Source organism: Rhineura floridana, chromosome 22, assembly GCF_030035675.1.
Source record: "Rhineura floridana isolate rRhiFlo1 chromosome 22, rRhiFlo1.hap2, whole genome shotgun sequence".
Classification (NCBI taxonomy): Eukaryota; Metazoa; Chordata; class Lepidosauria; order Squamata; family Rhineuridae; genus Rhineura; species Rhineura floridana.
The window spans coordinates 10,890,780-10,916,858 of NC_084501.1; the positions used below are offsets into that span (position 1 = coordinate 10,890,780).

Below are 26,079 nucleotides of genomic sequence, written 5' to 3' on the forward strand. Positions count from 1 at the left end.
ACCCCACAGCAACACATAAGCGCCCAGAGGTGCCCCCTCACCTTGCCCCACAGCCCAGGCTGACTTGCCCCTTTGTAGCATCTCACGGCAGAGACTCTTCAGGCGTGCCGTTTCTATGCTGGAGTTGCCGTCTCCCTGGTAACTGGAAGCACAAAGGAGCAAACTGAGAGTCTTGGGATGGATCAGGTTCCCTCTGACAGACCTCAAAAATCTGTCTCTCTCTCTGCTTCCTGCCCCACAACAATCTCCCATCAGCCACCTAACCAGCCCATGGTCAAAGGGACTGTTGCATTTTCTAGTGTTCCCCCCCTCTGCCCCCCAACCCCCTCACAATGAAATATTCGTGGAAACGAAACTGAATGTTTCCTTTCGATCCAAAGAAGAGGGATTAAATCATTTATTTAGTTCTTTCTGCTTCTAGACATGTAGTTCCTGCTTCCCATAATAATTGGCGCCCACAATGTTCCACCATTATGGGCTATTTTGAAAAAGGGCAGAAAAATAATGCCTCAACAGTCTCATTATTTGTTATTTGAAATTTCTTTTTAATCGCTTTGGTTGATCTGTACAAAGTTGTTGAAAAATATACAAATTGTACATTGACTCCCCACCGGGTGCTGAGCTGCTTGCCTCTCCCCCCTCCCCCAAATTTCCTTCTCCCCTCACTCCAGAAAATGTAAAAAGACAGTTTTAGCCCAAATATATTTACTCCAAAGCTCAGGAGTTAAATTTGCATCTAATTTTTTTTAAATTATTGGCTGATCTCTTTACTCCTTCAGTTTTATTGAACAAATGATTCAGGGAGGCATTTTACTGACAAGTTGAATGTGTGATAAGTGCAAGAGAGATGTTAGCACAAACTCGGCAACCATTTTTGTGTGTGTGTCGTGGTGGGAAGGAGGAAGTCATTTGGGGGAATGGAGGGGATTTGGGGGAGAGCCATGGCTCAATGGGATGAAGCACCTATGTTGCATGTAGAAGGTCCCCAGTTCAACCCCAGGCATCTCCAGGTAGGGCTGACCTAGATGGACCAGTGGCCAGACTCAGCATAGCGCAGTTTCCCATGTTTCTAACCATCTCATGTTTGCTGTGGCTTGCTATCAGGAGGCCGCCGGAACTCCCTCCCTCACAAGCCACTGAGGCTGGGAGGCCCCTTCTCCAAGGGAGACCCGCCTTAGTTCATAATAGCACCCATGTGGTTAAGGCTGCTAGAAGGCCAAATGTGTGGAAACCTGGAAAATACTTTTCACATAGATGGCAAGGCACGGGTAAGGAGAGGCATGATGGGAAATTCACTGGGCTGCCTTCACTTAGGGTTTAATTGCATCTCTGCCTGTGCTGAGTTGGGATCCATCACGTGCCCTGTTCCTGGTATCCCAATATGTTGAAAGTTGGGAATGGGCAAAGAGACTCCAGTGACTCAAAAAAAGGAAAGTTTCCAGTTGCTAGGTGGACAACCTGGGTTAGGCTTCCCTAAAATGAACATTTATGGTCCAGGGACACCATTCTCAGAACCAGAGTCCAAATAACATCTGGCAAGTCTACCCAGGAGAGGGGAAGGATGGGGAAGGGGGTGCCCCTTGGTGAAACCCCATTCTCCCTTTGCACTGGCAGAGGGCAGAATGGGGTGCCCAGAGGTGTACGTGTGTGTGTGTGTGTGTGTGTGTGTGTACAAGGTGGGGGCCTTTGACTTAAACAGGATCGATATAAAAATACGTTCTCGTTAGGGTCTGGTGGCAATGCGTCGCTTTCGTGGAGGCCCAGCGCACTGCTGTCGTGGTCGTCTAAGTGACACAGGTTGAGGACGGGAGGCGCACCCTCTAGTCGTCGTCCTCGTCGTCGTCGTCTTCTGTGTTTATCTCTCCTTCCAGCACATCCTCAATCCAGTCTTCCAGCTCTTCCGCAGACGGAAGGTCCTCTTCGTCGTCCATCTCCATCCACACACTGTCGGCCTGGGGGTGGGGGGAGGGAACGCCAGGGTTGTGAGGGACTTATATTAGGATGCCAGCTGAGGAGCCCTCCTCCAATGACAACCTTGTGAAGGAAGCAAAGCTTGGCTGGCCCTACCATGAGGTAAAGGGAGGCAGCGGCCACGCAGGCAGCAAATGCTGGGAGCAGGGAGGAGATGCCCCTGTGTGGACTGCACAGCCTGCCCTCAGCCCCCAAAGTGAGTGAAGGATGCTGTCCTGTCACGAGGGTTGAAGTAGCGTTCAGCTGCCAGTCTTGGCTGGCTTTTGTACACATAGAGCGGTGGGGGGGGGGAGGCACCATCTTGTCCTTTGCCTCAGGCTGCAAAATGACTTGGACCGGCTCTGTGCCTGGCCTTTGCAGACCCTTCCCATGCAAGGCGAGGGCGGCAAGATGGGAGTTAAGTCAGCAACTGGTCATTATGGTTTAAACTGGTTGAGATCACCTTAGAAGAACAGCCTGTCCGCTGGGTCAGACCAAAGGGGGCTCATTTAAACCCACCATCCTGTCCTCACAGCAGCCAACCAGATGCCCCAATCTTTGGTCTTTCCCACTTGCCTTCCCCAGCCCAAAGCTGGCTTAGAACACAAGAAGGGTCCTAATGCTGAATCCCACCATAAAACCTATCTACTCCGGCACCCTATTCTCATGGTGGCCAACAGAGCTATTTAAAGAGGAGGTGAGGGGGGCACCCAGAAAGAACGTCACAGCCTTGAAGACAGGAGCCTTATAATGTTGCCTCACTGGGTGCAGTTTTTTGGGGGGGGCATGGGCTTCCAGAAATTGTGTTTTTTTTGCCTGGAACTGCTGATCCCCCCCCCATCTTGCAGTTTGGAAAAGCGTTCATGGAAACTTCGAAAAGGTTTCTCAGTGTACACGACAGGGTTGGCTTTGCAGTAGCAGGAGACGTATCCTGTTGTGCTCCTGCAAGTACTTACATCTGTTACGTTGACGACGCCAATCTGAGGCCGAGAGAGGTCAATGCTGAAAGTCTTCTCCCAGTATGGGATCAGCTGAGACGGAGAGAAAAAAGGGAGTGAGGCCCGCATGCTCGCTTGCATGCACAGCTTCTGGTTTTGTTGAGGGTGGCTGCGTGTGGTGGTGGGTGGGCGGGCACACAGGGCTGTGGAGTGGTTATATAAACAGCACTCCCCCAATACCCACTGTGGGGAAGAGGAGGAAGAAGGTGCTTACTTATCAGAAGCACAGCCAGCAATCAGCTTGAAGAAAGTGCAGATAGGACTGGTGGGATTTCTTTGGTTTCCCAGCCTGCCAGAGAGTTCTGGAGAACTCGAAAGCTTGCTCACTGCCTTGCAGTATTTGTTGGCCCTAATTATAGTGATGCTCAAGCCACTGATACTCTTATCCTCCGTGAAATTTGTCTAACCTGCTTCAGTGTGGAGCAGTGGTTAGAGTTTCAGACTGGGACCTGGGAGACCAGGGTTCAAACCCCCACTCAGCCATGAAGCTCACTGGGTGTGACTTTGGGCCAGTCACGGCCTTTCAGCCTAACCTACTTCACAGGATGGTTGTGGGGATTAAATGAGGAGGCGGGAAACCATGTACGCCACCTTGAGCTTCTTGGAGGAAAAATGGGACATAGATGGAAATAATAATAATATAATATCTGGCAGTATTTGGTGGAGTTGCCCCATATCAGACTGTCCGTATGCGTGCACACATGCCTAGCAGTCAAATTCAGGAGTGCAGGGTCCCTTCATGTTAGTCACAGCCATGTCCCCTCCCCCCTTTTTGCTGCTGAGTTGGGAATGAGATCCTTGTTAATGTCTTATCCCATAACAGACATCCCTAGAAGCCAATAACCATGAAGGGGGAGAGTGTTAGCTGCTGAGAAGAGTCTTCTCAGTGGCTGACTCACCTTTCACTCTGATTGGCTCCAATCTGCAGGAAAGGTCAAGGAAGCACGTTAGAAGACTCTTATCAGTGGCTAACACACTCCCCCTTCATGCTGACTGGCTCGCAGGATGCTGGAGACATAGGGACTCTGCTGGGACCATGCTCCAAAAAAGTAAAGGGTCTAAGACCCCCTGAGACCCTGGATGACTACACCCCTGCACGTGCCTCCCGGCTGTAGCCTGCCTGGACAAGACTACTCCCAACCCCACACCCACCCCTGGCTCTGCCTGTTCACCAGTGGGAAGTCCTCAGGGTCGATCCAGATGATACTGAGATCTGGGTTGTCTGTGTTCTCTTGGGCAACTGTCTTCAGGATCTCCAGGAACTCATAACCATCTGTGGCCAGAAAGAGTGCAAGACAATGTGAGGGCAGCCAGAGTCTCCTTCGCTTTGGCACTTCATGGCCATCTTTCTTGTGCAAGACTCCCTATGTGAAAGCACATCCCATCAATCACCTGCCCTCCTAAACAGACCCACGTTTCAGCCCAGTCTAAGGCAACCAGGAAGGTGTGGCACTAGGCGTGGGCGGATCTGTCAGTTTTAGTTTCTAATTTTCCCAGTCTTAAGTTGAGCTCTCTGCATTTTCACATCACTTTGAGACTTTTTCTTTTAAAAAGGGCTCATGAAAATTCATCAGCCTTTTCCTGCAAGTCTATCCTAATATACATATCTTTGCATGCAGTTTTGCCTTATACACATTTTTCCAAAGCAATTTCCCTCTAATATAATGAAATTTGTATGTTATTTCAATATTATATGCATTTATATGTACACTTTATCCTAGTTATATGCATTTTTGTAGGCATTACTTGGCTGGAGAACCACATTGCAAAATTTGGAGAAGTGCAAATTTTGCAAGGGGGAGGAGAGGACCCTATGTTTCGGTTCATGTATTGTTTTGGAAAGTGTGAATTAACACCTTGAAATGTGAAAGGAATCAAATTTCTCCCCCTTCCCTAGACTGCACCTTCCTCCTTGCATGACATCCATGGTACTTCACTTTGAACCTCCAATAACATGGTAAAATCTGCTCCAGGATGGACTGGAGGATCACTTGATGGATTTTTCAAACTTCTCCGCAAGAAGATTTTCCTCTTCTCTTAAGGCTGCAGCAATTTCCTTCTGCAGTGTTGGATGAGTGTTACTTTCACGTTTTGAAAGAACTAGTTTTGTGTTGGTGAAGATATGGCTATGGAAACTGATTTGTTTGGGCAAGCTGTTAAATAAAGCTTAAATCTAATCTTTTTAATTATCCTGCTTTGAGGGATCGTGATGCAAAACATGTCAAGCCAGCACAAATTGGAATGACTATTGGCAAATAATAACAGTAAATATATTATCTCTATCCGAGGTGCATTTTCACTGGCAGCTAAGGAATGTTGGCAAACATTCCGATGTTTGTTGATTGTAAGACTTCTATTAAGACTGTATTGTTTCAAATGGCATGAAGGACCATGAGCTCTTTTTTTCTGTTATGTCAGTTCTGCTTCAGTTTGTGTCATTTGTTATTTTGTATATATTTCTGAATGCCCTTTTCTGATGTAATATATATCACATTCCTTTTGTTGCACCTTGGTTTTTAGTTATTCTTGATTTGAAAACATGAAAAACAACAATCGGGGAAGAAAATGGATATGATGTCATGCTTGCATGCAAGCAAACCTTTCGTGGCCACAGAACTCCTCTTTCAGGTCTGTCGTGGCAACTTACCAGGGTCATCTTCCTCTGCGAAAGCAACAATGTGTATGCCATCTATATCATCCTCCTGGAGGAAGAAGCACAGAGTGAGAAAAAAGATGTTACTCACTAGTTGCCCCTATCATGCTGCCAATGATTAAGACAGTGGCCATGATCCCCTGGGAAATTTTCCCATGCAAGTCCCATTGCAACAAATGGGAGTTGGGCAAGAGCAGGTAGTAACTGGTGATGCCCTAGGCACTAGCCACCTGGAGCTCATCATAGTAGCGTTCAGCTCTCCTTTATTTCTCTGGGGCTTGCATGGGAGAACCTCTTGGTGAATTCTGCTTTCCTGCACCAACATGCAACTTAGAACAAGGCAGGAAGTTTTTCAAGGGGCATGCCTGCAATCTGGTGGTGACCTTCACGAAGGTTTTGTAATCTACATCTGTAGGGCGAAAGGAGAGTTTTTAATGAACGTCCACGAGTTCAAGGCAAAACAAAGGAAGTTGCCCATTTATAATTTATTAAGCTGGCCATCACAGAGTATTGGTTTGCACAAGAACTGCTGCTTTTGTCCTGTTTGCATCAGGATACGTTATTTATGAGGAAGCCGTTTGTGAAAAGCTCGTGTGTGTGACTGTTTGTACATTTTTTTCTGAATGAATGAGAGCGAGGGCCCGTGGACTTTGGGTCCAAATTTTGCTAAGCTGTGAGTCTCGCTGGGTGGCCCTCTCGCCCCTCTCTGCCTGGGCTGAGTGTGTCCTCAGCCAGCGCTCTAGGAAATTTAAAACTCCAAAATCCAGGGACAGATCTGGACGCAGAGAATTTCAGAGGCATTCATCTTTCCCCACCTCACCCCAAATTAACCTCTGTCTGCTTCCCCTTGGACATACCCAAGTTTCATACATGCTTTCTGGCTTCAGTTTCCTCAGGGTTGGCCTGTAAGAGATGGACAGAGGAGTTTGAGGAAAAATACACACATGCAAGCACACACACCCCTTTAAGGTTCCATGCAAACAGGGCAGTTTCAGGGATACAAAGAATCTGCAATTAGGTTTCTGTTGAAATTCCAGAAGCTCACTCTCAAATGCAGCCGTTGCAAAATCTTTTAATCATGGGAAAGGACCCTGTGATGACCCCAATCTTTCAAATCTGCAGGTGGAAGCAGAAATCTTCACCAAAGCTGGGTGGGAAATATCTTTGCGCTGGAAAGCACCTTGGGAAGGCCATGCATGCAAGTTTGGGAAAGGCCAAAAACTAGACACAAGAGGAAAGGCCACTGTTCAGTGGCGGCAGACATCTGCCTGGCACACAAGATCCCAGGTTCAAATCCACATCATCTCCAGTTTGGACTGGGGGAAAAACCCTGCCTGAAACCTTGGGAAGTACCTGCCAAGCAGTGAAGAGACAATACTCAGCTGGACGGACCAAGGGTTTGATTCGGTGTAGAACAGCTTCCTGTGTTCCTGTTTAAATCATCCTTTTGTTCAGAACCATGAGGACTGGAGTCTTGTTTTACTTTGAAAGGAAGAGCTATAATTCTGTGGCAGAGCACCCCAGGCAGGACAGGGAAATGCCCCTGGGAGTAATGCTGGTGCCAGTCCATCTGCTCCAGTAGTGTCCACTCTGACTGGCAGCAGCTCTTAGCTCAGTCTGCCTCCAGACAGGTCCTTTATTCTAATACAGTGGGACCCGCTTTTCGACGTTCTGCTTCTCGGCGTTCCACTAATACGGCATTTTTTAATTACAGTAGGGCCCACTCATACGGTGCTTGTTCCGCCTTTGCGGCATTTTTTGACATGACGCGCTCCAAGAAGGGCGTTGGGCGCCATTTTATTGTCAGTGTTCTACTTTTCAGCGCGTTTCGCTTTTCGGCAGGGATCTGGAACCTAACCCACCGTACGAGTGGGGCCCTACTGTAATCAGTTAAACAGATCTATATATCATATATTCAGAATCCTGATTATATTCCTTTCTGGAGCAACACCATGATCTCAGGTGAAGCCACAGGTTCCACTCACTGGCTGTTATAAATAGTTAAAACCCTGTCAGTGTTTGAGTTGGCTAGGTCAGTATATTACATGTGCAAGTCAACAGCTTGGGTGTTTTGCCAAGAATGAAAAGGCGAGATATACTTCTACAAAATTAAGTAATGAAATGCACGAATCCCACTGCTTAGAAAGAAAGGGAAGGAGGAAAGAAAGGGGAATTGTCTGGCCTGTGCTGAAATAAGCCGATATGCTCTTAAAATACATGACTTTTCAACAATTTGTCCTTGAACTTCTCCAGCAGATGTCTAGCATGTCCCAAGGGAGCCGGCCCTATCATTAGGCAAAGTGAGGCAGCTCCCACAGGCAGTGTGTCTGGGCATTGTGAAAGGGTGGCAAAATAACAACAACAATATTTTTACTGTGAGAGGGGAGGGAAGTGCTTGTGGGATTCAAAATACTTGACCAACCTTGGATGCTGTGCACCTTGACTTGGGGTTAGATGGGGGTGAGGTGAGCATCATTTGCTGCTCCACCTCAGGCTGGCCTTGGGACCAGTCCTTTGCACCCTCTGCGGAAACCTGAATATGGCCCCTTGGCGGGAACAGGAAGAATTCTCCGTGCCCGAAAACATAGGGATTTTGTCACAGCATCTGTGGGCATGCACACCACACATTTAAAGCACATGGCTTCCCCAAAAGAATCCTGGGAGCTGAGGTTTGTTAAGGGTGCTGGGAATCATAGCTCTGTGATGGGTGAACTACAGTTCCCAGGATTCTTTTTTTGGGGGGGGAACGTGCTTTAAAGATGCTTTAGGGGTATGGTGCGTATGCAGCCTTAGAAGTCTCAGTGAATCCTTTTGACGCAAGTTGCCACGGGAGGGAGAGAGGGAGGCAGCTCTGGGGTCAAAGGGAGGTCCACGGATAATGCCATGGACAACAGAAGCATCCTTGTGCAAAACAGAGCTAATCTGGTCCTCTAAAAGAATCGCGCAGTGGAGTTAAAAGGCAGGCTGCCATAGCAACCGCTGCTGCCCAATGCTAAAAGTGTCTGATTGGAGATGCTGTGGTGTGTGTGTGCGCACTTTGAGAAACAGCCACATTAAATATATCACCATAATGTGTATAATATCACAAGGAAGAAAAGATAAAGAGGGGGGGTTGCCAGGATCACAAAATCAGTGGGAAAACAAGATTGGGGGGTGGGATTAACTTCCCAGATGATTTATGCTCCCAAACGTATGTCCTAGACTCGAGGTCCCCTGCAGAGACAAGGGAGCAGGATTGGGGTTAGGAAGCCTCCCAGTTAATCCCAAGGGATTAGGGTCAGTGTGCGCCCAAGGAAAGAGATTGGTGTCACATCTGTAGGACTGCTGAGAGGAGGTTGGGTGGGGTAGGGCGTGGATGGGCCCCCAACAGCTGACTGGGGGGGGCACAAGTAGGCGAGAGAGAGGGTTTTTCTGTCTGATTGCTGTGGGTCTAACTGGTGTTCCTAACACACATCCAGTATGACTGATGGGTATTTTGTGATTTTGCTGTTTCATGTTGTTGTGATTGCTTTATTGTATATTTCTTTTGTGCTAACATGCTGTTCATCACTTTTGGGGATGTAGAAGAGGCATATAAATAAAGCATGATATAAGGTTAGGTGAGCGGCTGACTCTTTGGTTCCCAAAAGACTGCCCTCTGGGGCTCTCTCTTAGCCACGTCGGGCAAAGTAGGTTGAAGGGAAACTGAGGCAGCAATCCTCCTTCCCCCCCCCCCCGCCAAGACATCTGTGTCCTTTTGTTCAAAATTGTCCTCTGCAACCCTGACAAAGACACCATTTGTTGCTGGTGAGAGATTCTTTCAGTGACCATGGACAGGACACTCACTTGGATGCTTGATTTAATGGCCTTTGATGGCTGATGGGTACTAGCTACTACAAGGCACGCTGGTGGAGAGGGAGAAACAATGGGAGAGCATAGATGCTCCCCTCACTATATAACCCCCCCAACCTATTTTGCACACGTATGGGCAACTTCTGTGGCCCTACAACTCCCTACAACTCCCATCATCCCTGGGGAGAGCTGTGGCTCAGCGGCCAAGTATCTGCTCTGCATGCAGAAGTTCCCAGGTCCGGTCCCTGACGGTACCTCCAAGCAGGGATGGGAACGCCCTGTTTCTGACACCCCAGAGAGCCGCTGCTCGATGGGCCAACAGGTCTGGCTGGGAATGGCCTAACAGAGGCAAAGACTCCTCCGCTGGGGTGTGGAGTCTCAGCCAATAGATGTGCCGTTGCCATGACAGCAGGGAAGAAGGACTTTGGTGCTGTTGCTGTTGCCACGGAAAGCGGATTACTCTCCTCCCCATCCACAGCAGCCAGCCCGGAGAGCAAGATGCAGGGGGAGGGGGTTGGGAGGGATGGAGGGAGGAGGGAATGTCTCTTGAGTTGGGAAGCCCACTTCATGGGCCCACTTTGGAAGGCCATGGGGGCACCTCCCTGGGGGGTCTCCTCTTCCTCCCCCTCCTTGTCCTCCAGCCCCCCAAGCTGTTCACCTCTTGTGCTCTTCCACGAACTGGACGATTTCTTCCTCGCTGTTTGGCTTGTCTGGGATGGTGACCGGCTCCTCCATGAAGGGTTCATAATAGTCAATCTCGTTCAGTTTCAGGGACAATTTCTTTGCAACCTGCAGAAGACAGAGGAACACCACCATTATGGAGTGCCTCTGTGTTGTCCTGCAGCTGGCCTAATCCCCCTAAAACATATTAATTATTATTATTATAGTCACAGAAGACTTAACACCTTTTCATTGAGGGCAACTAATACATCGCTAATCAGTGAGCAAGCTTCTCAGTTCCACAGAGCTGTTCTGCCGGCTGCAAAGAAGATCTTGGGTTACACCAAAGATCTTCTGGAGGAAGAAGTAAACAAGAGCTGCTCTTCCATTGGAAATAGGAAGGCCAACAGTTTGGTGGGACCTGAGAACTGTTTTGCCCCAAGCTCAGCATAGCCTAAAGAAGGTTGTGGTCATACACACACTTACTAAGGAGTGAGCCCCCTTCGACTCAGTGGGGTTTACTTCTGGGTAAATGTACATAGAGTTGCACTGCATTGTATGCCGTTACTCTGTGGGCCTTTTGTCCTGATGGACCAGCATAGCTACCTGGCAATTTTTTTAAAAAAACTTTTTTTAAAGAAAATAAGTCCCCAGTTACTTACAGAAATATCCAGGGGGAAAAGTACAGGCAAGATTTGACCCAGCTGTCCACCAGCTCTTCCAACCAGTTGGGCTCATATAGCCAAACTTTAGCATAAGATGAGGTCACATCCAACCATACATTTAAAGCACATTTAACTCGCATTTAAATCACATTCTCCCCTCCCCCAAGAATCCTGGGAACTGTAGTTTGTTAAGGGTGCTGGGAATTACAGTCCTGTGAGGGGTCAGTTACAGTTCCCAGAATTCTTTGGGGATGCCACGCTCTTTAAAGGTGTGGCTATGACCTATTATAATATTAAGCACATCAGATGATGTGCATTTTTCAGGTTGGTTGCTGTAATGTTTTGACTTCCACAGCCTCCACTTCCTACACTGCCAAATCTCCACCAGCAAACTTCCTTTCAACACAAGTCTCCTGCCTCATCATTGAATCCCATCCCTTCAGCCCAGCCCTGCCCTCTGCAAGAGCATCCCTCTGGCAGGCCACGTACCTTGCTGTCAAAGGTCGCAAAGAACGAGATGTATGGGTGGAATTCTTCAGCTGCATCTTCATAGGCCTTGAAATCTGAAAAGGGGAATAGGCTGAGCACCAGCACCTTGTACCTGTGGTCCCAAAGTCCTGCAGTGTGTGCGCGCGCGTGCATGTTTTTTTTATATTATTATTATTATTATTATTATTATTATTATTATATTTTGAAAAGCTTTTTGTCTGTCTGCTATGTATCTGGACATCTCTTCAGATATCTTAACCAACCTTTGCATGCTGGTTCCTCTGATCAAGGAGCAGGTTATCGCCTATGTTTGGATACAATTGGACACCCCACTTTGAAAAAAAAAGCCAGTCTGGAAATTTCTCCTTTTTGGGGGGGGTGGCTGAAAAGTGGGATAAAAATTCTCTAAATAAGTCCCCTTCCCCATTCTGTGCCTCTTGCATCTGCTGCACAGAGGGTACTGTGCTTCATGTTCCCTGCAAAAGGAACTGCATTCACACACAACGGACGTTGCCCAAACAAGGAAACTGCTTCTGCCACTGAGCTGTGATGGGTCACAGGGCTGTCATGGTAAGCTGGTTTAATGCTGGTGTCAGCGGGCTGGGGCTACTGGCCCTGAGGCAGGGGCTAATGGGAGAGGGTGGCTGACAAGAGCGCTGTCTGAGCACACGACATCGCCAGTTCACGGTGTCACCAAGAAAGGGAAACTTTGAACTCCAGGCTGCTGTTTGCTTGAAACTCACACCCACACCCACACACAGAGCGCAAGGCGATCTGCATTATGCTCCTTGGCTGTGGCGGCTGTCCCAGGGAACGCCACAGATGCAAACTCATGGAGAATAAGGCTATTGGTGGCGACTGGTCATGATTGCTGAATGCTACCCTCCAGGACTAGACGCAGTCTACCTTTCAATATCAGTTACAGGAACACAAAGAAGGAGAGTGCTGCTGTTACACTCAAGTCCTGCTTGCAGGCTTCTCTTTGGAGCATCTGGCTGGCGAGCGTGACGCTGGACTACATGTGCACCTTTTGGTCTGATCTGGCAGCCCAGCTCATCTTATTTTCTTAGTTTTTCTGGAATGGCTGACTTTCTGTGCAATTGGTAGGGCAGAAATGACATGATTGGGCTGAGCTTTGAGAGCCTTGATCTATCAGCAGCGACTGGTCGTGATGGCTGCTGTGTGCTGCCTCCAGGACCAGCTGCAGTCTACCTGTTAAAATGGCAAACTCACATACCTGCAGCCTGAAGTGGCACAGTCCATTCTACTCCTGCAGGGCTCTACCACCTTGTCCTGCCACTATCAGGCCCAAGACTGGCTGCCTCTGTGATGCATCTGACTGAGCTGCCCAGTGCTGGCGGGGGTGCATTTTGCCAGCCTCTTGTGAGGAACAGTGGGTCCTCCGTCCCCCTACCCCCATCGAGGCACTTACGTTCCGAGTCTTCATTCTTGAAGTAACCGATGAGTTTGGGTTCATCTTCTATATTCTCAAAGGCTTGAAGCTCGTGATCTCCGTCAATGAACTCGATGGGGTCTTCCAGCACCTAGAGGGAAGAGGCAAAGGGACAGAGCCAGCCGTTGGCATCACAAACCAGCCAAGGCTTCGCCGTTCTCTCGGAGGCCGTTTGCCAGATTTGGAGATCTGGGCATTTGTATCCAAGAATCCGTGCTCTTTGGCTTCCGCGATGGAATGAGCATTGTGTCGGCAGAGTGTCCCACAGTGAAAAAGCCCCATCCCTTCCACATCCCCAGTGCCCACAGCTGCCTGCCCCGAGGGTGATGGCACATGGGAAGCAGCCCCCCCATGTCAGTTTCACCACTTGGGTTAGTTCCTATGGGAGGATGTGGTGGCTCAGTTACCTTCATCTCAGGTCATGTTAGGCTTTACAGTGGAGCAAGGAACCTGTTTTGAGGGCCACACGATTTCATGGCCAACCTTCTGGGGGCCACATGCCAGTTCTGTGGGGGGGTCAGAGGCAAAAGTGGGTGGAGCCAGACATGCGTAACTCTTACCTGTACACAGTTAAGCTCCACTCCAGCCCCACAAAAGCTAGAGGTCTCTCGCATAAGCACATGATCTCTCTTCCTCCACCCAGGCACGCAGGAGGCAGGATCCCAGTGCAAGAGCACACACAAGCCAGTCAAAAGTATTTGGAGAGCGGGTGGAGGAGGAGGAGGGCCAGTGAGAGGCCTGGCGTGGGGACAGAGGCCCTGGGGCCTGAGCTCTCCCCCCCCCCCCGCCGCCACCACTTCACAGCTCGAAGCAGCACTCTGGAAGCAGAGCAGGCAATCGGCAAATGTGAAATAATGCCGGGGGAGTTAAGATTCACTCCCAAAGAGCCAGTTAGCAATCTGGGAGCCGCCTTGTGAGGCAGTTGTCCTTTCTGAGCCACCGTCCAAAATGCATTTGGGGTCATTCAGTTGGAGTGTGAGTGTCTGGGGCCAGAGCGAACTTCTCCAAGTTGGAGCACAGACCTTCTCCAGCTGGATCTTGGAGTGGCACTCCGCGTTATCGCTGACCGCTGCAGAGCCAGACCAGACAGGAAACTGGCTGCCCTTATGCAGAGTCTGACCATTGATCCTCCAAACTCAGTGTTGTCCACACGGACTGGCAGTGGCTCTCCAGGGCTCCAGGTGGGGCTGTTTCCCAGCCATACCTGGTGGCGCCTTCAGGGATTGCATCCAGGATCTCCCTCATGCAAAGCAGGTGCTCTGCCACTTAGCTACGACCCTCCCCTTAACATAAAGTGAGACTCCAGTTCTCATGGGTCTGAATAAAGGGCTGGTTTCAACAGGAACATAATATAATGAGTTGGGTCATTGGTTCATCTAGCTCAGTGCTGCCTATACTGGCGGGCAGGGGCTGTCCGGGGATTTCGGGCAGGGGACAGTCTCAGCCCTACCTGGGGATGCCGCTGGGGACTGGGTCGGGGACCTTTCCATGTGCAAAGTGGAGGCTCAGCCGCTGAGCTGCAGTGGCCCTTTCCCTCAGCTGCGACCTGCTTTTTAAAAGGGAGTGTCATAGAATCATAGAATAGCAGAGTTGGAAGGGGCAGAGCTTGGAAAAGTTACTTTTTTGAACTATAACTCCCATCAGCCTAATCCACTGGCCATGCTGGCTGGGGCTGACGGGAGTTGTAGTTTAAAAAAAGTAACTTTTCCAAGCTCTGGGAAGGGGCCTACAAGGCCATCAAGTCCAACCCCCTGCTCAATGCAGGAATCCAAATCAAAACATTCCCGACAGATGGCTGTCCAGCTGCCTCTTGAATGCCTCCAGTGTCGGAGAGCCCACTACCTCTCTAGGTCATTGGTGCCATTGTCGTATGGCTCTAACAGTTAGGAAGTTTTTTTCTGATGTCCAGTTGAAATCTGGCTTCCTACAACTTGAGCCCATTATTCTGTGTCACAAATGGTCTATATAGCCTCACCCTGGAGTCCACAAGCCGGCAGCGCTTCTGCCTTGTCTGGAAATGTGTGGGGTGGGGTTTTGGTGCGATGACGGGATGCTGTGAGTCCTGGCCTTGGCACAGGTTAGGGCATTCCCAAGACCACCCACTAAGGAGATGGGCCTGCAGGGCAAAGCGGTGTCCCCCTGGGATCTTGGGGTGCATGCACTTCTGCTTGGAGGTGCCTTGGGCCAGCTCCTGCATGCAGTGGGCAAATTTCTCCTCCCACTGAACAGACCCCAATGGCTGAGAAACAGGGGGACATTGTAGGCAAAGTGGACAAGGAGGGCTGGGTGGGAGGAGACTCAGGAAGACTTACATCGAGGAGAAACTCCACCAAGGTGTCCGCAGCAAATTCCCCGTCGTACTCTATGACTTCGTCGCCTTTGAACACATACACGCTGTCTTCTTCCGTCAGCCCTACGCATGAGGAGAGACAGAGAGCAGAAAGGGGGGGCTCTCAGAGAATGCCTCACCCACTGGATTTCTGACCTCAAAAGTCAGGCGTTTAGTGAGGCCGGTGGAACACTCTTCCAGCAGAGATGCAACAGGCACCCTCTCGCTTTTGGCTTTCAGGTGTCTCTTGAAGACCTTTCTTTATGATGGCAGGCCTCTGAGTCACCCGTCACCTTAATGACTGGTTTGGATTGCTTTTAACTGTTTTTATATTGCTTTATGCTGCCCTGAGGTTTTGCGAGAGGGCGGAATAGGAATGCTTTTGTAAATAAATAATCAAAGGCACAGGAGCAAAAGCCACACCACAAAAGGAAAGACAGTGGCAGCCATCCTGCTGTTTTGAACTGGACAGCACCGCTGCCCTCACAATGGTCGGCCTCCTTTCACGAGGAGAGTGACTGGCCCTCAGGGGAGTGTTAAAAGGGCCCCAAGTCCCCATGTGTGGTTTTCTCCCCACATCAGGGTAGAGATTGTGTGGAAGAGACAGAGAGGGAGAGAGATGGCCAAATGTCAAAGGGGTTTATTGCACTCTCTCAAGATCCTGCCACTTCTAAAACACACACTTTCACTTGCGGGGCGGTGATCCCCCCAGTTCCTGCTGACCCCATAAAGCACCCCAGGGCATAAACTAAATGCAGCAAGACTATAAAGGATTGCTTGGCCCTTGAGGGTATTCCTCAGGGATCTGTGAGCTTCCACTGCCCTCTGGTGGTAGAGGCCACTGTTACACTTCACAGGAACACAGCAGGAACCAATATTAAGAGAGCCAGACCCTTGGCCCATCTAGCTCAGTATGGTCTACACTGACTGGCAGCATCTCTTTCTGTTGCCAGAACTGGAATCTTGCCCAGCTCTGCCTGGAGATGCTATCAGGGACTGAGCCTCAAACCTTCTGCACGAAAAGCAAATGCTCCGCCACTGCGCCATGGACCTCCCTTTCAAATTCAAGCATGTTTCCAGTCCTCATGATTTAAACAGGAAGCTGCCTTATAGCAAGAGCCAGGCCATTTGCCCTACCTAGCTCAGTATTGTCTACCCTGACTGGCAGTGGCTTTCCAGCTGGGATCGCTCACAGTTCTACTGGGAGATCTTTGGGGGTTGAACCTGGGACCTTCTGCCTGCACAGTAGGGGCTCATGCACTGAGCTACGCTGGCCCTTTCCCACTCAACCCCCTTTTGTCACCCACCCTTTCTGCTCTGCACTGGGCAGAGGTGGCATGCATGTGTTAGCCTCTGCCATTGGAAAAGGCAGCCAGCCACCCTGCGGGCCAGCAGCAACCCTAGCCCACCACCCCGCCCAGATCTAGCTTCCAGGTGAGAAGGACCTGCCGCCCGAGCCCAGCAGCCCCTTGTGTTTCCAGAAAGCTTATTGATGCTGTCCCACAGAAGTAGCCAGGCCCCCACTCCCACCCCGCCCCGTGCACTTGCCTAGTTTTTTGGCCACGGCGGCATCCTTCTCTGAGTCTACCAAACCAAATCCGACCCCTTTATCTTCCAGGACTTGGGCTGCTAACTAGGAAAAAGAGTCAACAGGAGGGCAGACAGACGAGAGAGGAGAGAGAGAAAAGAAGGGAATGAACAAGTTTTGGAGTGATTCTTTACTGGGATTGCTGGGAAAGCAGTGGGGGGGGGCACCAGGATGCTCACATAACTGCCCACCCCATCTGAGTGGCAGCAGGGAAAGTTTGCCACCTTTTTTTCAAACCTCCCCCCCACACTTTCTGCACCTTTAATAGCAGCTTGATCTGTAAAGGCTAGCTGGTGAATATCAGAACTGAGGAACAGACCTTCAGCCTCTGGATCAGGCCAAGCGGGGGCATCGTCTCGTCCACCTCCTGTTCTCAGAAGCATCCCGCCTCCAACTATGGATGCAGAGCATAGCCATCGTGGCTAGTGGCCACTGATATCCTTATCCTCTACGGATTTGTCTAATCCTCTTTCAAAGCCATCCAAGTTGGTGGCCCATCAATCCATCTTATGGGAGCGAATTCCATTGTTTGACTATATGCTACATGAAGAAATACTTTCTTTTGTCTGCCTGGGGACTTGCAATGTTCAGCTTCTTTGGATGGCCCCGTTAGGTTCAATAGCGCAGAGGCAAATTCAGAAGTGCAGAATCCCTTCATGATAGTCACAGCCATGCTCCCTCCCCCTTATTTGCTGCTGGGTTGAGAATGAGATGTTAATGCCTTCTCCCACACCGACAGACGTACCAAGGAGCCAATCAGCACGAAAGGGAAGAGTGTTAACTATTGAGAAGAGTCTTCTCAGAGGATGACTCACTTTCTTTCCCTCTGATTGGCTCCAAAGGACAAAGAAGCATCTTAGAAGACTCTTCTCCATGGCTAACACGTTCCCCTTTCATACCCATTGGCTCGAAGGATTCTGGAGACATAGGGAACCTGTTCCCCCCCAAAGTAAGGGGTCTAAGACCCCCTGAGACCCTGGACGACTACAGCTCTGGTTAGGGTCCAGTGTTATGCCAGGAAACGCTTCACTTGCTGATTTTGCACATCAAACATATGTTAAAAGCACATGCTCAGCAAGGGCATCTTAGGCTCCTTTGACCTGGAACTGGAATCAGGTGGGTGAGATTTACAGCGTGACCCCTTCCTGTTTCCCTAGTTTACCAGAGACAACCGGACAGGTGGCAGCCCGGGTCAGTGTCAGCTGGAGACCTGGCAACTTTGCTCTTAAACCTGAATGAGATTTTTCACCTAAGTTAGCAAAATCTTTTATATGAATATAGGAACATGCCTTCTACCAGGTCAGGCCTTTGGCAGCTCTCCAGGGCTTCAGGCTAGGACTTTTCCCAGCCCTGTCCGGAGACGCCATTGAGACTGGGACCTTCTGCATCCCAAGCAAGTAGTCTGCCAGCTGAGCTAGGATGGCCCTCCTCTTCTGCGTGTGGCTGCAGGCTTGCCTTTTAGTGTGGAGAACAGCCGTGCTCCGGTATGCGTTTCAAGAGCTGTAGCACCAGGCATTTTGCCGAAAGCTTGTCACCCATTTGTAGTTTTGCCATCCTTGCTTAGTTGTGAAAACTGTTCAGTTTAGAGGCTTTAGGCGAATTAAACAAACAAAAACAACCAGCCGTTTTAAAAAAAATAATCCACCACTGCCAAGTTGTAAAAGTACCGATATTTTGGCGAGTTAACGCTGAACATGATTCCCTTGTTTATCAGTAGACAATTTCAGAAAGAGAGGTTGGGGCCTTTGCTGTGAAACTCCATTTGAGGTCTGCTAAAGCAGGTGGCAGCTTTTCAAGCAGAAGAGCCTTCCAACCAGCGGGTCCGGCTTGGCCATCCCACCATTCACCGGATGCCGCTACAGGGGGCTTCAACTCAGAACAGATTCTGGGGCTCCAGGAGGTCTGGAAGTCACATGCCAACTGACTTGAAAGGTTTGCTGCCTACCCCAGAGGTGTGCTTTGGCTGGAGGTGTTCGCTATTCAGGGATGCAAGAAATGCACTCTGTACTTGGTTAGAGGCACTCTAACCACGAGGCTTTTTGATATTATGTGCTATGGCTGTGCTCTAGCCCTGTGGCACGTGTGTGTGTTTAAAAAATCACAACAGAACTAGGATTTGTCTTTATAAAAAGTTCTGAACTTTTTCTAAAATTCAAAATGTTGGCTTCCATTCAGAATTTGATGCCTCTTTTTAAAAAGGGGCAGGAATATTTCCTATCAAACACTGTCAGATACCAAATCTCCGGTGTCAGGTATCAATTGGCAAAACCATCATGGACTGCCTTCAAGTCCATCCCAACTTATGGTGACCCTGTGAATAGTAATGCACGCAGGAACGCTTCAGGAAATCAAACACTGGCAGGCATTTCTGGGCCAGGAGAGGAATCGTTGTTGCTGCAGCTCCTGAATATCTCAGCCCTGTTCAGAGCCCAAAGGTGTGGCATCTCTGCTTGCAGGACTCTCGCTGAGCCTTTTAAAGGTGACTCCAATAACTAGGTTGGTATTAATATCTTTCTGCCGCTTTGAAGGTTACTGCCAGAGAACAGAGGATATTTAAGGACGGAAGCAGTGACGACCCTCTAAAGTCAGCTTGGAATTTCTCTCTGTGGGGAGAAGCCTTGACGGTGGGCGCTGGAGGGGAATGCTTGTCATTTTCAGCAGTCCTGAAAGAGCTCAGCACAGCCCAACGGGACGAAACTGCCATGTATCTCTGAGGCTCCGTTGGGATGGAAGAGTGGGCACCAGTGCCAGTCAAATGGGATTAGGCGTCAGCTCTTGCTGCCTCTGGGTGATTTTATTATTATTATTATTATTATTAATTACCCGCCCTTCAGCTTAGAGCTCCCAGCGAAGGTTACAATAACCTTAAAATACAAAATGTTACTACTCTAAAAGTCTGGAGCTGGCAGAGATGTCAGCCAGAGGCATCTCTTGATCTGTGGAAGACCCACTTAGCCCTCTGTTTGATCCACAAGCCTTCAGTAGAAGGCTCGCACCCTTCTTTACACTCTTAGCAGCAACAATGAGGACTAGAAGCATAAGGTGTTCTTGTGTTTTCATTTCTGGCTTGCCTTAGGCCTCCCCCCCCCCAACACTCATTGGACTCGCTTCCTTGGCTCCCTGGCAATGAGGCCCAACCCTTAACAACACAGTTTGTTGGCAAAATTATGCTGCACAAGCCAGACCCTGTTGAAGCGAGGTAGGCTGAGGCACGCTTGACCATTCTTCCCCAGAGTAGCCCATTTCCCTGCCTCGATCTGCAAATCTCTGGATTCTCACCAACAAAGAGAAACAGCACAAACCTTTCTCTGTGACTTTTCCTTAATCCTCAGGTTTCTGTTGCTCAGAATTTGCACCAGTTTTAGTTCAAACTTTCAAGGTGCACTTCAGCACCTTGGACAGCTGCTTGAAAGCTCAGTCGAAAACCTGGAGCAGATTCCATTGCTCTGCTGACATGGAGCCGCTGATTTGCACTGCGTTCCTCCCTGATGACCATACAGGGGCCTTGGCCTGGGGGCCCAGGAAGGCTTTGAACAGTCTGTTCCCGTCAGTGGGCCTTTCTGGCCTGAGAAACCATTCCATAGGAGAACTGTACTCTCTCTTGTCTCCCTGCAGGGTTTTGCAGGGCTTTGGAAACCCTCAAAATATATTTGGCCACATATTATTACACGGAGACAAAAAAGAGTTGGATTTATCTATACACTGTGGCAAACTATGTCTCCATGCAACTGCCATTCATATCCAGCTGGAAGTCCCTTGGCCAAAGAAGGCTGCCTAGGTGTCCTGCTTTGCTGAGGGCAGTCCTCTACAGGAAAGCCTGTTTAAAGAACCCAGTTTAAAGAAGAGACAGCAGGAGCGGCCTTCATGTTGCTCGTCTGACTGAGCAGACTGAACAAGGGTCTCCTGGTCACCAGAGTGAGATGCACTGCATTTCTGTTTAAATTATAGCAACATTGGCCTATGCAGATTGCACGCCTGGAGCCAGCCCTGGTATGCAAATCTGTGTAGTCTTTTTTTTTGGGGGGGGGGAGTGATGATGTGTACTGTGTGGCCACCTTTGGAAAGTTGTGCTTTGTAGGTCCAAAATGGCACATTCTAAAGCATGGAGCAAAGTCATAGAAATCATAGAATCGTAGAGTCAGAAGGGGCCTCTAAGGCCATTGAGTCCAACCCCCTGCTCATCCAAATGAAAGTATCCCTGAGAGGCGGCTGTCCAGCTGCCTCTTGGATGCCTCTAGTGCAGGAGAGCCCACCACCTCCCTAGGTAGTCAGACCCTTTGAATCCCTCCCAGTTAAATGACAGGCCAGATTGCCCTCCAATTTCCTGCTCCCAAGTCTCCTCCCCCTTTCACCTTGGGCCGTCTAATCCCTCTGAAATAGCCTTTCCCGAATGGAGACCATCTCTGAAACATACCCCCTTTCTCCTCCCCGGGTCAATTTTTAGAAGGCTCCCCTGAGCTGCCCTCAAGGGCCCTTGCCAGGCCACCCCTCCCTCCCTCTGCACTCTCGGCTCCCCAGGCAAGATTCCTAAGGAAACTATTCCAAGGCTGCCTTTCTGACAGCATGAGGGTGACTCTTGCTCCCATCTCATCAAGGGCTCCAATTATGGAGATGGCAGTTTTAGCTTGCTTGCTGCTCTCATCTCCTGGGAGCAGTCCTTGACTCTCTGCCTGGGAAAGGGGGATCAGCTCCCTGCAGCTGGTCAATCAGGCAGCTTTTGCAAATATTGGGCTGGGGAGAGAAACTCTCCCTCCAGTTCAGTTGCCGACTTTGCCCCTTGCTGTGCCACAGATTGCAGGGAGATGATTTCTGTGCAATTGTGGAAAGATTTGTGGCACACAGCCCTACGCTGCAGCATATCGGGCACGTGTAGTAAGGTAGTCCTGCCCGTCAGCCCCGCTGCAGAAGGCCCCTCATCACGGCTGTCTCCTCTCCATGCCCCCTGCCTTCCTTCCCTGCGCACGGCAGACTTGAAGTCACTCAAGGAGAGCTTCCCTGCTGGGTCAAGCCAGATTTCCCTCGAGTCCAACATTATAGCGCCAGCAACTGCCAACCAGAAAGGGTTAGCCAAGTCTCCTTCCCAATTTTTCGGTTTGAGGGTTCCTTTGCTGTCCAGCCACCCTTCCACGCTCCTCCCCAGGGATGGGTGCATTGCAACAATGAGAGGAGGGTTTGCATTGTATCCTGAAGCAGCATTTCAGGGAAGGGTGGATGAAAAAGAGGAGGGTGGGTTCTGTGGCAGCAGAAATTCCTGCTATTTGTGGCAGCCGGTGCAGAATTCCTACAGAAACCAGCTGGGGAGTTACTGGTGCCTACAGGCAATTTGACAGTAAAAACATGCCTTTGCTTTGGGGTACTTTCCCCCCAACACAGTCCATCTCCCAATGACCCCCCCCAAACACCTACACTCCAGGACGTCTGCCCCTTTGCGCCCTCCTCCCCCAGCACCTGCACTGCCACAGTCCTTCCTTGACACCCACCCAGCCCCGGTCCTGGGGGTCCACCTGTGTCCACAACCCGAGGGGCCCGGCCCACCTTTATGGACAGGGGGCCTCTCTTGCCGCAGCAGCCTGCCACTCATGGCTGTTTGGGGCCAGAGCCTCCCCTGGGGCACCGCTGTGCACGCGCGAGCCATCGAAGGCACCTGCCCTCCAGAATGCCCTGGTTGTTACCTCCAAAATCAGCTCTTCCAGCTCAAACTGCTTCTGCGAGGCCTTGTCATCCCCCACCGGCTCATGGTAGAGTAGGGCCAGAGTCTCATACTTCTTCAAGACGGCCTTGTAGTTCTTGGCGTTGACGTCGATGACCCGGTCGATGCCGTCGTATTTGGGGAAATCCAGCCCCTCTTCACCCCACGCCACGGGGCTGACCATGGCCAGCAGCAGAGCCGTGGACACCAGTGCCATCCACTTCATCCTGATCTCTGCTGGGTTGAGGTTTCACGAGAGGATGCCCAGAACTGACGCAGAGACAGTGAGACCAAGAGGGGTGTCCCCGTGGCCCTTGGGTGATGGTCCTTGGTCAACCTGGCCCCCAAAAGATAGCTGCGGAAGGAGAGGTGGCCCTCTTCTCCTCCTCCTCTTTCTCCTCCTCCCTCTCTGTCTCTCTCTCCTGCTTCACCTGGTCCCTGCCTCCCTTTAAGGTGGCTGGCAGGGCAGGGGCACCAGAGAGGGATGCCTTGGCTCTTGGCTGACACAGGCAGCCTGGGGAGTTGGCGGAGGGAGCCCCCTGCCTTCTTCAGGGTGGTGGCAACCACGCTGACGGGCGCAAAGTGTCAAAAGCAAAGGCAAAAAATGACAGGCAGCCCATAAAAGCGGCTGGAAGGGGAGGGGCCGGAGGGCCGTCCTATCCCCCAGGCATGTGGCTATGCCCACACGACACGACACCCCTCCGCCCCCTGCCTATATATGTATATGGGAGATGTATGGGGGCCCCTGCCTGCCTGCCTGCCTGCCTCCTTGGCAGTGAGTATCCCTCAGAGGGGCCTGCCTCGAAGCCTGCCCTGCCCAACGGTGCCCACGTGTGGGCCCGTGGGGTTGCTATTCTCGGGGAGGAGTGAGTTTCGCCTTCCCGGAGATTTCACCACTTCCTCTGCCTCCCTGTTCTTCCTCGGGGCCTGCACTGGATGGCATTTTCTTATCGCCATATTAAGGAAGGAGTCAAGGAGGGGAGAGGTCTGCGAGGCTGGGGGTGGGTGGGAAGGAGGGCGGGAGGGCTAAAAATAAGACGAGATGAGTTGGAGGTAAATCAAGACGGACTTCTGCGGATGGTGGGTAATTAGAGAGCTGGCCGGCCGGCCATGGGGGGGAGGCATGGAGATACTGTACGGCTCCGCTGGTAGATTCTTTGGGAGCTCTTGAATTACACCAGGGGGTGGGTGGGGGTTAGATAAGGATGTGCGTCTGTGTGTGTGGGGGCACTGGGCATGGTGACAGGCTTGGAGAATGGTCTCCTTGCACCACTTGGTCCCTTTCAGCCATCCTCTTGCTTGCTTTTCTCCAGCTGACCGACCGACCGACGTCACGGAGATGCCTACAGCGTGGCTGGTGCCAGTTTTCTGACACAAGAGCCTCAACCAGGGGCGTAAAGGGATCCGGTCCACAGGAAAGAGAGAGAGAGAGAGAGTGCCTCTCGCATGCATTTTGGGGCAGGGGGTGTTATTGTATGGACTCTGTCCATATAGAGCCGTCCATGCAGGGGACTCGAGAGCTGCTGCAGCAGAAGCCATTTTGTGCTTAGGTCTGTATGGTCAGGAGGCCTGGGCCTTCGAGAGGTCTAGCCACTTGGCTCAGAATCTGACGGTTTTCAGGTGGCATTATAGTGTGTGTGTGTAATAGAGAAACGTTGGCTGCTGGAAAAGTCCCAGGCATTTCTGTGTCAGCCTCTGTGGGCAAGAAACAAGTCTTGATATCACCCAGCTGATTAAGCCTTTGCTGTCCATGTTGAAGTAATCCGTATGGATTGCAAGGAAAAACATCTTTTTTTTTTTGCAAACAGCTCTTTAAAAAATTTCAAAGTTGGCCTGACAGCTACTTTCCCCTCACTGCTTTTTTATTTTCCTATTTCATTAATTATGTTTTTATATCCTGCTTACCATATTTATAAAGATTTCCTTCATATCGTTGTAAGGCTGCAATCCATGGGGCTTAATTCATGGGACTGCACTATAAAACACAGCTTCCCTCCTTTTTTTTTTTTTTAGAAAAAAAAATAGAAGTCCACAAATTTGAGGGAGTTTGCATTTAAAGGTGAACCTCCTTAATGCACACTTTCCAAAATTACTCAAGAACCGAAATGCAGCCGTCCTTCGAAATGTGCACTTTTCCGAATTTTGCACTGTAGTTCTTCAGACAGGTAATGGGTGCAAAAATGCATCAAGTATGGTTGTGTCTATCAAATGCATCTATTAGTGGAAAATGTACATTGGAAAAATGATAAATTGAGGGAAACTGAAATGGAGAGATTAGCCCCTCCCTGTCAGAGGCTCACCTGCCTCGAGGAAGGAGGGGCTGTTCTTAAAACTGACCAACACCTGCTAAAGATGTGTGCGAAGGACCTTTTAGCTGGGCATCCTCAGAAGACAGAACTAGGGGGTGAGGACTGACCAGCGCCAGGTAAATGTGCCTGGTAAATGTGGATGGTTGGAATGGAGGGCATCTCTCATGGGGGGCATGTGGCCGGGATGCAGTTTAGGTATTCTGCTTCAAGTGCCCAAATGTCTTCAGCTGGTTCTAGACAGGCTTTGATACCCAGCAATCTTTGCTCCTGGAAATGATGCCCCCTTGACTGAGTGCCTCGCTGGGCCTTGAGTCTAAAATGGCTCATATCTGTAAGGTGAATATTTGGGTATGTGCCACCTTGTAGAGTCAGTAGGTTCAGCCACCTTGAATTTTGGGAATGGAGATGACCAGATTCGGCTGGAGCTATTTGCCCAAATAGCTGGTTTTCCATCTTGCACTGAGGTGCTGAGATTCTCTCTCTCTCAATAAAAGCAAACATTTCTTTCCATTTGACGTGCATGCATGCAAAAGAATGGTGTCCCTTTCTTCCAGTTCAACAGGGGATGGCGTTTAGAGTGGAAAATTAATCTCTCTTTGGCTCCTCCCCCCTCCAGTCTCCAAGGCAGAACCCTGCATGTCAGCAGATGCCAAAGTAACAGATCTCCCTGCGGATTACAGAGCGATGAGGCATTCTCTCCTCCTGAAGAAACTGCAGGCCAAATTGAAGAGGGGGCCTGCTGGGTGCTCGGCGTTGGGGATGATGTGAGAGGGGAAGAGTGTGCTGAGTGCCAGCACCCTCTTTCCTTTCTCTCTTGCTCTCCCATTTCACAGCTGTGAAAGTCGACTTCACCGCCAGAGAAACTTGCAGTCCCTAGGGCCTGATTTTGTTTTAGGGTACACACCATACATTTAAAGCACTTTGAAAGTACGCTCCTGCCCCCACCAAGAATCCTGGGAACTGTAGTTTACCCCTCACAGATCTACAGTTTCCAGCGCTCTTGTCAAACGATAGATCCCAGGATTCTGTGGAGGGGAGAGGGTGCTTTAAATGTATGGTATGTACACAGCCTCATTTTTTGCAAAGCAGAGATGACTCTGGAGCTTTTGGGTACCAGTTTTAAAGCCTGACTGTAACTCTGAGCAACAGGCAGATTTTAAACAGATGGGCATGCACACCAGGGGCATTCCTTCAACTGGCACATGCAACTGACCGTTTGGGTTCTCTAATATTTCTTCTATGCAAAGCGGGACCTTGACATCCCAGGAAGTGAGGCTTGGGTGATCTTGTCCGTGGCTTTGGTTTTTCACGAAGATCCTCTGTGGAGGCCTCCTGGCGGCTGCGTGTGAGATGGAGCAGGCTCTCGTGTGACTTCAGGTCTCCATTCACAGTCATGCCTTGTGGGCCAAAGGAGGAGCAGCTCAAGGATGGACACACTCGGCCTGGAAATCCAGAGCCCCATAAA

At 50.2% G+C, this 26,079-nt stretch overlaps 1 protein-coding gene across 1 annotated transcript; it reads right to left on the reverse strand.

Annotated features, from left to right (window-relative positions):
• Positions 1-521: 521 nt before the first annotated feature.
• On the reverse strand, positions 522-23,002 carry CASQ1 (calsequestrin 1). Its single transcript, XM_061605567.1, has 11 exons — positions 22,289-23,002; positions 16,577-16,661; positions 15,012-15,112; positions 12,679-12,790; positions 11,247-11,320; positions 10,091-10,221; positions 6,459-6,504; positions 5,596-5,650; positions 4,121-4,221; positions 2,907-2,981; positions 522-1,952 (listed from the first exon to the last, which is right to left on the reverse strand). Exons 1-11 carry the CDS (start codon positions 22,529-22,531, stop codon positions 1,821-1,823), a joined length of 1,155 nt encoding a protein of 384 aa, XP_061461551.1. The 5' UTR covers positions 22,532-23,002; the 3' UTR covers positions 522-1,820.
• Between the last annotated feature and the right edge of the window lie 3,077 nt (positions 23,003-26,079).

Excerpts from the sequence above, each read along its gene's own strand:
- CASQ1 (XM_061605567.1), bottom strand. The coding sequence starts at position 22,531 with ATGAAGTGGATGGCACTGGTGTCCACGGCTCTGCTGCTGGCCATGGTC. Across the intron at positions 15,113-16,576 it reads CGCCGTGGCCAAAAAACTAG|GGCTGACGGAAGAAGACAGC; the intron begins GCAAGTGCACGG and ends CCTCATGCGTAG. Across the intron at positions 11,321-12,678 it reads CAAGAATGAAGACTCGGAAC|ATTTCAAGGCCTATGAAGAT; the intron begins GTAAGTGCCTCG and ends TCCCCTTTTCAG.